The sequence below is a fragment of the Heptranchias perlo genome, chromosome 12 (genome assembly GCF_035084215.1).
Source record: "Heptranchias perlo isolate sHepPer1 chromosome 12, sHepPer1.hap1, whole genome shotgun sequence".
In the NCBI taxonomy this organism is placed as follows: Eukaryota; Metazoa; Chordata; class Chondrichthyes; order Hexanchiformes; family Hexanchidae; genus Heptranchias; species Heptranchias perlo.
This window is the reverse complement of record NC_090336.1, coordinates 10,659,151-10,672,435: the sequence shown is the minus strand read 5'-3', so window position 1 is coordinate 10,672,435 and position 13,285 is coordinate 10,659,151. Positions and strand designations below refer to the sequence as shown.

Here is a 13,285-nt window from a genome sequence, read left to right as displayed (position 1 = left end):
TGGCCCATATCCATCTATACCCATCTTACCCATGTAACTGTCCAAATGCTTTTTAAAAGACAAAATTGTACCCGCCTCTACTACTGCCTCTGGCAGCTCATTCCAGACACTCACCACCCTTTGAGTGAAAAAATTGCCCCTCTGGACCCTTTTGTATCTCTCCCCTCTCACCTTAAATCTATGTCCCCTCGTTATAGACTCCCCTACCTTTGGGAAAAGATTTTGACTATCTACCTTATCTATGCCCCTCATTATTTTATAGACTTCTATAAGATCACCCCTAAACCTCCTACTCTCCAGGGAAAAAAGTCCCAGTCTGTCTAACCTCTCCCTATAAGTCAAACCATCAAGTCCCGGTAGCATCCGAGTAAATCTTTTCTGCACTCTTTCTAGTTTAATAATATCCTTTCTATAATAGGGTGACCAGAACTGTACACAGTATTCCAAGTGTGGCCTTACTAATGTCTTGTACAACTTCAACAAGACATCCCAACTCCTGTATTCAATGTTCTGACCAATGAAACCAAGCATGCCGAATGCCTTCTTCACCACCCTATCCACCTGTGACTCCACTTTCAAGGAGCTATGAACCTGTACTCCTAGATCTCTTTGTTCTATAACTCTCCCCAACGCCCTACCATTAACGGAGTAGGTCCTGGCCCGATTCGATCTACCAAAATGCATCACCTCACATTTATCTAAATTAAACTCCATCTGCCATTCATCGGCCCACTGGCCCAATTGATCAAGATCCCGTTGCAATCTTAGATAACCTTCTTCACTGTCCACAATGCCACCAATCTTGGTGTCATCTGCAAACTTACTAACCATGCCTCCTAAATTCTCATCCAAATCATTAATATAAATAACAAATAACAGCAGACCCAGCACCGATACCTGAGGCACACCGCTGGACACAGGCCTCCAGTTTGAAAAACAACCCTCTACAACCACCCTCTGTCTTCTGTCGTCAAGCCAATTTTGTATCCAATTGGCTACCTCACCTTGGATCCCGTGAGATTTAACCTTATGTAACAACCTACCATGCGATACCTTGTCAAAGGCTTTGCTGAAGTCCATGTAGACCACGTCTACTGCACAGCCCTCATCTATCTTCTTGGTTACCCCTTCGAAAAACTCAATCAAATTCGTGAGACATGATTTTCCTCTCACAAAACCATGCTGACTGTTCCTAATTAGTCCCTGCCTCTCCAAATGCCTGTAGATCCTGTCCCTCAGAATACCCTCTAACAACTTACCCACCACAGATGTTAGGCTCACCGGTCTGTAGTTCCCAGGCTTTTCCCTGCCGCCCTTCTTAAACAAAGGCACAACATTTGCTACCCTCCAATCTTCAGGCACCTCACCTGTAGCTGTCGATGATTCAAATATCTCTGCTAGGGGACCCGCAATTTCCTCCCTAACCTCCCATAATGTCCTGGGATACATTTCATCAGGTCCCGGAGATTTATCTACCTTGATGCGCGTTAAGACTTCCAGCACCTCCCTCTCTGTAATATGTACACTCCTCAAGACATCACTATTTATTTCCCCAAGTTCCCTAACATCCATGCCTTTCTCAACCGTAAATACCGATGTGAAATATTCATTCAGGATTTCACCCATCTCTTGTGGTTCCGCACATAGATGACCTTGTTGATCCTTAAGAGGCCCTACTCTCTCCCTAGTTACTCTTTTGCCCTTTATGTATTTGTAGAAGCTCTTTGGATTCTCCTTTGCCTTATCTGCCAAAGCAATCTCATGTCCCCTTTTTGCCCTCCTGATTTCTCTCTTAACTCTACTCCGGCAATCTCTATACTCTTCAAGGGATCCACTTGATCCCAGCTGCCTATGCATGTCATATGCCTCCTTCTTCTTTCTGACTAGGGCCTCAATCTCCCGAGTCATCCAAGGTTCCCTACTTCTACCAGCTTGCCCTTCACTTTATAAGGAATGTGCTTACCCTGAATCCTGGTTAACACACTTTTGAAAGCCTCCCACTTACCAGACGTCCCTTTGCCTGCCAACAAACTCTCCCAATCAACTTCTGAAAGTTCCTGTCTAATACCGTCAAAATTGGCCTTTCCCCAATTTAGAATTTTAACTTTTGGGCCAGACCTATCATTCTCCATAGCTATCTTAAAACTAATGGAATTATGATCACTGGTCCCAAAGTGATCCCTCACTAACACTTCTGTCACCTGCCCTTCCTTATTTCCCAAGAGGAGGTCAAGTTTTGCCCCCTCTCTAGTCGGGCCATCCACATACTGAATGAGAAATTCCTCCTGAATACACTCAACAAATTTCTCTCCATCCAAGCCCCTAATGCTATGCCTGTCCCAGTCAATGTTGGGAAAGTTAAAGTCCCCTACTATTACCACCCTATTTTTCTTGCAGCTGTCTGTAATCTCCTTACATATTTCCTCCTCAATTTCCAGTTGACTATTTGGGGGTCTGTAGTACAATCCTATCAAAGTGATCTCTCCCTTCTTATTTTTCAGTTCTACCCATATAGACTCAGTGGGCGAACCCTCGGATATATCCCCTCTCACGACTGCCGTGATGTTCTCCCTAATCAAGAATGCAACTCCTCCTCCTCTCTTATCTCCTGCTCTATCTTTCCTATAGCATCTGTACCCTGGAACATTGAGCTGCCAGTCCTGCCCCTCCCTTAGCCATGTTTTAGTAATAGCTATAACATCCCAGTCCCATGTACCCAACCATGCCCTGAGTTCATCTGCCTTGCCCATCAGACTTCTTGCATTGAAATAAATGCAGTTTAATCTAGCCTTCCCTTGGTCTTTGCCCTGCTTTCTCAGACCATCTGTCCGGTCATGTTCTGTACACTCTCCCTTACCGCCTTTTGTTTCTGTCGCCACTTTACTTCCCACTGACTTCCTGCATCGATTCCCATCCCCCTGCCACATTAGTTTAAACCATCCCCAACAGCACTAGCAAACACTCCCCCTAGGACATTGGTTCCAGTCCTGCCCAGATGCAGACCATCCAATTTGTACTGGTCCCACCTCCCCCAGAACCGGTTCCAATGGCCCAGGAATTTGAATCCCTCCCTCTTGCACCATCTCTCAAGCCACGTATTCATCCTAGCTATCCTGTCATTCCTACTCTGACTAGCCCGTGGCACTGGTAGCAATCCTGAGATTACTACCTTTGAGGTCCTACTCTTTAGTTTAACTCCTAACTCCCTAAATTCAGCTTGTCGGACCTCGTCCTGTTTTTTACCTATATCGTTGGTGCCTATATGCACCACGACAACTGGCTGTTCACCCTCCCCCTCCAGAATGTCCTGCAGCCGCTCCGAGACATCCCTGAACCTTGCACCAGGGAGGCAACATACCATCCTGGAGTCTCGGTTGCGTCCGCAGAAACGCCTGTCTATTCCCCTTACAATCGAGTCCCCTATCACTATAGCTCTGCCACTCTTTTTCCTGCCCTCCTGTGCAGCAGAGCCAGCCACGGTGCCATGAACCTGGCCACTGCCACCTTCCGCTGGTGAGCCATCTCCCCCAACAGTATCCAAAACGGTATACCTGTTTTGGAGGGAGATGACCGCAGGGGACCCCTGCACTGCCTTCCTACTCTTCCTCTGTCTGTTGGTCACCCATTCACTATCTCCCTCAGTAATTTTTATCTGTGGTGTGACCAACTCACTGAATGTGTTATCCACGACTTTCTCAGCATCGCGGATGCTCCAAAGTGAGTCCATCCGCAGCTCCAGAGCCGTCAAGCGGTCAAACAGTAGCTGCAGCTGGACACACTTCCCGCAGGTGAAGGAATCAGGGACACAGGAAGGATCCCTGAATTCCCACATCCCACAAGAGGAACATGACACGGCCCTGGGATCTCCTGCCATGACTTAACCCTTAAGTTAGCTTAACAACAACTACAATGTCAAGAGAAAAAAAAGGAAAGAAAAACTACTTACCACTCCCTTTAAGGAGTTTACTCCTTTAAATTATTCTTAATTTAGAGAATGTTAACTACACTAGGGACCTTGATTCACTAAAAAAAACGCTACTTTCTATAAGACCTGCAGACCTTACCTTTCTTTTTACTTTTGTTGCTGTATAAAAGTAGAAATACTCACCTGAACCTACTCACCAATCAGGTGCCTCCCCTGTGTCGCGTCCCTTTCTGATTCCTGACGTCACTTCAAACTCCGTCGTAGCTCCCTCTGATCCGCTCCTCTCAGCTGTTCTCAGCGTTCTGAAATCCCGCCTTTTTATGGGACGTTCCCTCTGCTCTGATCCGCTCCTCTCAGCTGTTCTCAGCACTCTGAAATCCCGCCTTTTATGCGATGCTCCCTCTGCTTCGATCCGCTCCTCTCAGCTGGTCTCAGCGCTCTGAAATCCCGCCTTTTATGCGATGCTCCCTCTGCTCCGATCCGCTCCTCTCTGCTGTTCTCAGCGCTCTGAAATCCCGCCTTTTTATGGGACGTTCCCTCTGCTCCGATCCGCTCCTCTCAGCTGTTCTCATGAGGACTGTCGTATGAGGAGCGATTGGGTCGACTCGGCCTGTATTCACTCGAGTTTAGAAGAATGAGAGGTGATCTCATTGAAACATATAAAATTCTGACAGGGCTAGACAGACTGGATGCAGGGAGGATGTTTCCCCTGGCTGGGGGGTCCAGAACGAGGGGTCACAGTCTCAGGATACGGGGTAGGACATTTAGGACTGAGATGAGGAGAAATTTCTTCACTCAAAGGGTGTTGAACCTGTGGAATTCTCTACCTCAGAAGGCAGTGGAGGCCAAGTCACTAAATGTATTTAAGAAGGAGCTGGATAGATTTCCAGACACAAAAGGCATCAAGGGGTCTGGGGAGAGAGCGGGAATATGGTATTGAGATAGAGGATTAGCCATGATTATATTGAATGGCACAGCAGGCTCGAAGGGCCGAATGGCCTACTCCTGCTCCTATTTTCTATGTTTACATATTTTGTCCATATCATTTTGTAACTCCCACGGTGCCACTTCAGAATCAACTGTCCTTCTGGAGTAGAAACATCTGAAAATGTTACCAATTTGCATTGAGTTTCTGAATTCAGCTTATTGATGCAAATTGGAAACAGTAGTGATTCCAGTATGATCCCTGAGGCACCTCACGAGATACTTCCACCCCATCCCACTCCCCACTACTCTGACTTAACTCCTCTAACGAGTACCGGCTGTTTTCTAACCTTCAACCAGTTTCTCAATCATTCCCATGGTTTGACCAATTCCCTAAAACTCCAGTGCTTTTAGTTTAGATAGAGCTTTTCATGTGGATCTTTGTTGGATACTTTTTGGAAAGTGTAAGAACATCATGTTGTAAGACTTTCCACTGGGATATCACTTCCTCAAAAAAATCAAGAGGAGGTTGTTCAGGAGGATCCACTCATCCTTTCTGCCCTCTATCTTCCTATAGACCTCTAGTTTTATTTGTGATGGGATTACAGGGTTGCAATACAAAAGTGAGGAAGTGATGCTTTAGCTTTGGTCAGACCCCATCTGGAGTACTGTGATCAGTTCTGGGTCCTGATCCTCAGGAAAAATATGTTGGCCTTGTAGGGAGTACAGCGCAGATTCATGATACCAGGGTTAACTTACGAGGACAGGTTGCATAAACGGGTTGTATTCTCTTGAATTTAGAAGGTTGAGGGGTGATCTAATCGAGATGTTTAAAATGATAAAGGGATTTGATAGGGTAGATATAGAGAAACTATTTCTGGTGGGTGAGTCCCGAATAAGAGGACACAACCTTAAAATTAGAGCTGGGCCATTCAGGATTGAAAATAAGAAGCACTTTTTCTCATAAAAGGCAGTGGAAATCTATAACTCTCTCCCCCAAAAGGCTGTGGATACTGGGACAATTGAAACTTTCAAGACAGATCAATAGATTTTTTTTGGGTGAGGGTATCAAGGGATATAGACCAAAGGTGGATAAATGGAGTTGAGGTACAGATCAGCCATGATCTAATTGAATGGTGGAACAGGCTCAAAGGGCTGAATGGCCTACTCTTGTTCTTCCAGTATTGGAGATTCTGCCAGAAACTCCACCAAATTAAGATGAAGTAAAGTGACACGTAATGATATGAAATGAAAGTGCCAGCAGAGTATTCGATCTTAGTATATCAGGTATTTGTTCTTCCCAAAGACAGTCAGTCACACTCTACCGAATTTCATTAAATTCAGCTCCCACTGACCCCATCCAGGGCATTTAATTTGATGAAAGGGGGAGTTGGGCAGCCCTTTCATTTTGCTTACTGTTGCCTGTACAAAGGTCCACGTGAGGAGTGTGTCGTTCACCTGCAAGAGAAGAAAAACGGGTCAAAATAATTGGTGAAAATGTGGCAGACACTTCATTTTGGATGCTGTGTTAAAAATCCTACTGCCTTGTCAAGACGGCAAGGCACCTTCTAATTCTCCAGAGCTGACACCCACCCCCCCACTCCCCCCACCCCCCCCCCCCCCCCAGCTTCACCAACACCGTGCCGACTCCAAAGTTTAAAACTTTCAGCCTGGGCTGACTGATCTCAAGCCCCCCCCCCCCTCGGCGGGGAGCTGCTCTTGAGAGCGTGGATCAGAGAATGGGTGATACAGCTCTGTCTCTGTCCTGTAGTCCCTTCGAGCACTGCTTTCCACTGGGAGTGCCGGATTTACCCTATCATCAAATCAGGACCCGGGCTCCTGTCCCGATCTCCGATCCCTGCATCTGTCTCATTTTGGTTGCTTTATTTAATGTAAGTACCGTGGTCCCCCTGTGGCCAACACAGAAGCTAGTTCTGTGCCTGGAGATCCTGGCCATGGGTGGATGCAGACGTTATTAATTACCTCCTGTTTATGGACAACAACAACTTGCATTTATTTAGCGCCTTTAAAATTGTAAAACATCCCAAGGTGCTTCACAGGAGCATGATCAGATAAAAAATAATTGACACCAAGCCACATAAGGAGATATTAGGACAGGTGACCAAAAATGTAGGTTTTAAGGAGCATCTTAATGGAGGAAAGAGAGGCGTAGAGGTTTAGGGAGATAATTCCAGAGATTAGGGCCTAGACAACTGAGGACACGGCCGCCAATGGTGGGGTGAAGGAAGTGAGGGATGCACAAGAGGCCAGAATTGGAGGAACGCAGAGTTGTCGGAGGGTTGTAGGGTTGCAGTGATGGGGAGTGGCAAGGCCATGGAGGGATTTGAACACAAGGATGAGAATTTTAAATTTGAGGCATTGATGAATGGGGAGCCAGTGTAGGTCATGAGCACGGACTTGGTGTGAGTTAGGATATGGGCAGCAGAGTTTTGGATGAGCTCAAGTTTTTGGAGGGTGGAAGATGGGAGGCCAGCCAGAGAGCATTGGAATAGTCGAGTCTGGAGGTAACTAAAGCATAGATGAGGGTTTCAGCGGCGGATGGAATGAGGCAAGGGCAGAGATGGACGATATTACGGAGGTGGAAGTTGGCAGTCTTAGTGATGGACAGCATATGCGGTCGAAAGCTCAGCTGAGTTCAGGGTTAAATAGGAAGCCGTGCACAGTCAGGAATTCAGCCTGTGAATCCCATTTGCAGTATAACATGTCCCCTAACTAGAGTACTAGAGTGGCCAAGCCACAGACCTGAATGTAATGGAAACTGAAACCTGTGCCTGTCTCTCTCTCTCGTTTTTTCAGTGTGCTCCTCGTCCCCTTGCTTACATGATGGAATGTGTCTCCAGCTCGGACCAGTTAACTATGAGTGTGCCTGTCTGGCTGGCTATACAGGCAAACGGTGTGAAAACAGTGAGTGTTAATGTTGGTCCAAATGTTTAGCGTGCAGGTTCATAACTTCACTGCAGGTTGAATCTTGAGGAGATGCTGAATTTGTGGAAATATTGAGAGTAGGTGGGACATTAAAGAAGCTCATTTCGAATGAAATTTTCATCCTTAGGTTGGGTTGGTTGCGCAACCTGGTATCTCTTCCCAATGTCCGGAATTCATTCTAGGAGACATTGGAACTAGTATGGTACCTGCTCTTTGATCCTGATTAGGGATGGGCAATAAATGCCGGCCTTGCCAGCGACGCCCACATCCCGTGAACGAATAAAAAAAAATAAAATTAAAAAAAAATTCAGCCCCCGGGGCTGTCCGACAGTCGATCTTTCCCCCAGCCACACGCTGGTGTGCAGTTTTATTTGCTCACTTCTCAACTGAGACCCTGGAGTTGCAGGTGGGGGGTGGCGGGGGGAAGGAGGGCTAAAGCTATGGGAGGATGGTGATCCTCAAGCTTGCGAGAGTTTCATAGCGGCCGAGGATTGGAAACAATGAAGGTGACCCAGCTCTATCCATTTAATGTGGAAAATACTTGGTAAACTGGCTGGCTCCCATTGGCAGTATGAATGAGAAGTATAAAGCACGAGTTGAGTCCATTTTTATATCAAACAGAGAGTTTTTTGAATTATGATATAAAAGTTTGTATAGTATTAATAATTCTTATTTTTTGAATGCTTTAGTTTTTTTTTGTCTAGCCAATGTACTGCTGAAATAGGATCATAGGAATAGGAGTAGGTCTTTCAGCCCCTCGAGCCTGTTCCGCCATTCAATGAGATCATGGCTGATCTGTATCCTAACTCCACCTACCCCTCTTGGCTCCATATCCCTTAATACCCTTGGCTAGCAAAAATCTATCAATTTCAGAGTTAAAATTATTAATCGAGCTAGCATCTACTGCTTTTTGTGGAAGAAAATTCCACACTTCTACCACCCTTTGCGTGAAGAAGTGTTTCCTAACTTCTCTCCTGAATGGCCTGGCTCTGATTTTAAGGTTAAGGCCCGTTGTCCTAGACTCCCCTACCAGTGGAAAAAAATTCTCTCCATCTACCAGATCAATTCCTTTCAAAATCCTAAAAACCTCAATCAAATCACCCCTTAACCTTCTTTATTTCGGGGAATATAAGCCAAGTTTATGTAATCTCTCCTCATAATCTAACCCTTGGAGCTCTGTTACATTCTGGTGAATCTGCTCTGCACTCCTTCTGAGGCCAATATATCCTTTCTAAGGTGCAATGGCCAGAACTGTACATGGTGCTCCAGATATGGTCTAACCATGACTTTGTATAGCTGGAGCAAAACTTCCTCCGCTTTTTATTCTTGCCCTCCAGTTATAAAGGCTAACATTCCATTAGATTTTTTGATTATTTTTTGTTACTGACTACTACATTTTAGTGATCTGTGTACATGAACCGCTAAATCTCTTTGGACCTTCACTGTACCTAGCTTTTCACTATTTAAAAAATACTTGGATCTATTCTTTTTTGGTCCAAAATGGATGACCTCACACTTACCTGCGTTGAAATCCATCTGCCACAGTTTTGCCCACTCTCTTAATCTATCAATGTCTCTTAGTAATTTTATGCTCCCATCTACACTACTTACTATGCCACTAATCTTTGTGTCATAGGCAAACTTGGATATATGGCTCTCTATTGTGTTATCTAAGTCATTAATAAATATAGTGAATAGTTGAGGCCCCAGCACATATTCATGTGGGACACCACTAGTCACTTCCTTCGAATTCGAGTACATACCCACTATCCCTACTCTCTGTCTCCCACCGCCTAACCAATCTCCTAAACCCTAACCAGGTTAATAATTTGCCTTCAATTCCATGAGCTTTAATTTTAGCTAACACTCTCTTATGTGGGACCTTATCAAATGCCTTCTGGAAGTCCATATAAACTGCACCCATAGACATTCCCCTGTCTATTACTTTAGTTACTTCCTCAAAAAATTCAATTAGGTTTGTTAGACATAACCTACCCTTCACAAATCCATGTTGGCTCTGTCTAATCAGCTTAAATTTCTCTAAGTTCTCAGTTACCCTGTTCTTAATTATAGATTCCAATAACTTCCCCACAACAGATGTTAGACTAACAGGTCTATATTGTCCTGGTTTCTTTCTCACACCTTTCTTAAATGTCACTCTAAACATTTTCCAGTAGCTACATCTGCGTTTTAGCAACTTTCTGAGTCAGAATTTTTAATTAAAAATGCGCGTTGCGGTGGAGATATGCTGAATAAAGGAAGGAGCGGCCTAAACCCAATCATTTGGAGACTTCATTCCAAAATGGACTCAGTGGCAATATCGGGGAGACATTGATAAAATCATTTTGTTTGGGAGGGGGGAAAGGGGTAAGGAAGTGACCAAATATTTAGTGATACCGGGGGGATATTTCCACTGTGTGCTGTGTGCAACCAAACTGTAATTCTGTGAGGCGATAATGATGTTTTTGTCTTCATTTTGATCTGGTCGCTGTCTCTTTAAAACTCAATCATTATGCTTAGGGGGTTTAATAGACAGGTAAAGTCGGAATCCTACATCAAACTGATCCTGATACAATGCTGTGAAGTTTGTTTTCATTGTCTCCCAGATGGTAGCCTTGAGAGATAGTTTGATGTACCATCTTCAAATATATCCAGGCTTTGTGATTGGTTCTGTTTGAATTTGACAGACAGTTTCTTTTTGAATTTGTCCCGGCAACTCTGTTCTGGATATAAAAAGGGGCACTACTATTCAAAAAGACTAGTTGGTGGTTGGCAAATCTCATGAGTAGGAACAGTTTAGAAATCTCAGAAAAGCAACGGGGAGACAGTTAGAGAAGAATTGACAGGTTGATAGTCCTGAAAGACAGGAAAAATACTGTATATCTTTAAAAGTTACCCCTAAAGGCTAATTTAAGTTCTCAACAGTTCTAATTTTGTTATTTTATCTACTTGAGGAGTTAGATAAAGATGTTCTACTGTAAATGTATAATTGTTTCCTATCACTGCTAGATTTTTCGCTTGTTCATTGTTTGTATAATAAATCCTTTCCATATTTTAAATGTTAAACGAGGTTATCACTTGTGTACTGCATTCAAGACTTTGTTGTTCATTTCGTGAGCAAGTTACTGAAAACTTACCTAGATCTCAAGGCGAGTGTGGACATTGTCGAAGATATGGGGAGTTGGGACTTCCCCATGAGAGTGATCTAAGATATGAGAGCTGTGAAAAAACTCTAGGATAAGGTTAGAAAAGACCCTATTATAAAGAATATATTTATACAGTTATATAGTGTTATATAATTATATGTGTTTATACAGTTAAACAGTTCTTCTACACAGAGCACACAGAGTGAATCTTCCCCCATTATGGCTCATAGCTCCATTAAATATCAGTCTATTGATTTGTTTTCTTTTTGCAGTCACTGATTTGTGTGGAGGTCGACTGATATCCGATGACACCATGGGGTACAATTTCCGGGAGCGAGGTTTTTCCAATCTCCTGCTGTCTACATTGTTTCTCTTGGGTTTCCACCGAAGTTACAGTGGGAGATTGGGCAGCCTCAATGGAAATTTTACCCTCATGTGTAGGGTGGCCACGCACCCCACTGTGAACCATTTTGACAGTGGTCACTCATTCCCCTGTGAACCGGAGAGTTCCATTTCATCAGTGGTCACTCATTCCCCTGTGAACCGGATCGTTCCATTTCATCAGTAGTGACCCATTCCCCTGTGAACCGGATCGTTCCATTTCATCAGTAGTGACCCATTCCCCTGTGAACCGGATCGTTCCATTTCATCAGTAGTGATCCATTCCCCTGTGAACCGGAGAGTTCCATTTCATCAGTAGTGATCCATTCCCCTGTGAACCGGAGAGTTCCATTTCATCAGTAGTGACCCATTCCCCTGTGAACCGGATGGCTCCATTTCATCAGTAGTGACCCATTCCCCTGTGAACCGGATCGTTCCATTTCATCAGTAGTGACCCATTCCCCTGTGAACCGGATGGCTCCATTTCATCAGTAGTGACCCATTCCCCTGTGAACCGAATAGTTCCATTTCATCAGTAGTGATCCATTCCCCTGTGAACCGGAGAGTTCCATTTCATCAGTAGTGACCCATTCCCCTGTGAACCGGATCGTTCCATTTCATCAGTAGTGACCCATTCCCCTGTGAACCGGATCGTTCCATTTCATCAGTAGTGACCCATTCCCCTGTGAACCGGATGGCTCCATTTCATCAGTAGTGACCCATTCCCCTGTGAACCGGATCGTTCCATTTCATCAGTAGTGACCCATTCCCCTGTGAACCGGATGGCTCCATTTCATCAGTAGTGACCCATTCCCCTGTGAACCGGATCGTTCCATTTCATCAGTAGTGACCCATTCCCCTGTGAACCGGATCGTTCCATTTCATCAGTAGTGACCCATTCCCCTGTGAACCGGATCGTTCCATTTCATCAGTAGTGACCCATTCCCCTGTGAACCGGATGGCTCTATTTCATCAGTAGTGACCCATTCCCCTGTGAACCGGATCGTTCCATTTCATCAGTAGTGATCCATTCCCCTGTGAACCGGATGGCTCCATTTCATCAGTAGTGACCCATTCCCCTGTGAACCGGATCGTTCCATTTCATCAGTAGTGACCCATTCCCCTGTGAACCGGATAGCTCTATTTCATCAGTAGTGACCCATTCCCCTGTGAACCGGATCGTTCCATTTCATCAGTAGTGACCCATTCCCCTGTGAACCGGATGGCTCCATTTCATCAGTAGTGACCCATTCCCCTGTGAACCGGATCGTTCCATTTCATCAGTAGTGACCCATTCCCCTGTGAACCGGATCGTTCCATTTCATCAGTAGTGACCCATTCCCCTGTGAACCGGATGGCTCCATTTCATCAGTAGTGACCCATTCCCCTGTGAACCGGATCGTTCCATTTCATCAGTAGTGACCCATTCCCCTGTGAACCGGATAGCTCTATTTCATCAGTAGTGACCCATTCCCCTGTGAACCGGATGGCTCCATTTTGATGAGTGGTCACTCAATAAATCTCATTATTAAAATCCAGACAGAAAAACCCTGGTTATCGACTGCTGCAATTAAAAAAAACGCTGCACACATATATGCTCACAGATGACAAGCAAACCTATGATGTAAATACCCACCCCTGTCCAGTTTTGGACTAGATAGAGCGTGCCTGACTTAATCAGCCAGAGTCTGTCACTTAAGCGGACTCTTGGCTTTCTAAGAGTGGACTTGAATAATCCCGCACGTTCACTGTACAAGATAACATAAGAAGCTCGCTTTCTGCTGGCTGACCCTACAAGAGGCTTCAAAGGCCAGAAAGGGATGACAAACTGATAGTATCGATTATAACGAGGGTTAAATCCCTCTGCACAATGTGTAAAGTAAAGGTAAACTCATTCTTTGTAATCAGGTTTATGATTTTGTTACGCATCCTGCACAGAAGCACTCTCTGACTCTGTTGCTGT

General features: G+C 44.8%; 1 protein-coding gene across 2 annotated transcripts in view; it reads left to right on the top strand.

The window, feature by feature from the left end:
* The window catches only part of LOC137327814 (inactive serine protease PAMR1-like), a 228,670-nt gene that overhangs the window by 90,409 nt on the left and 124,976 nt on the right, over positions 1 to 13,285 (top strand). For both annotated transcript variants that reach the window (XM_067993634.1, XM_067993635.1), the window contains exon 6: positions 7,667 to 7,774. In XM_067993634.1, coding sequence (XP_067849735.1) covers positions 7,667 to 7,774 — 108 coding nt within the window. The remainder of the gene's footprint in view (positions 1 to 7,666; positions 7,775 to 13,285) is intronic.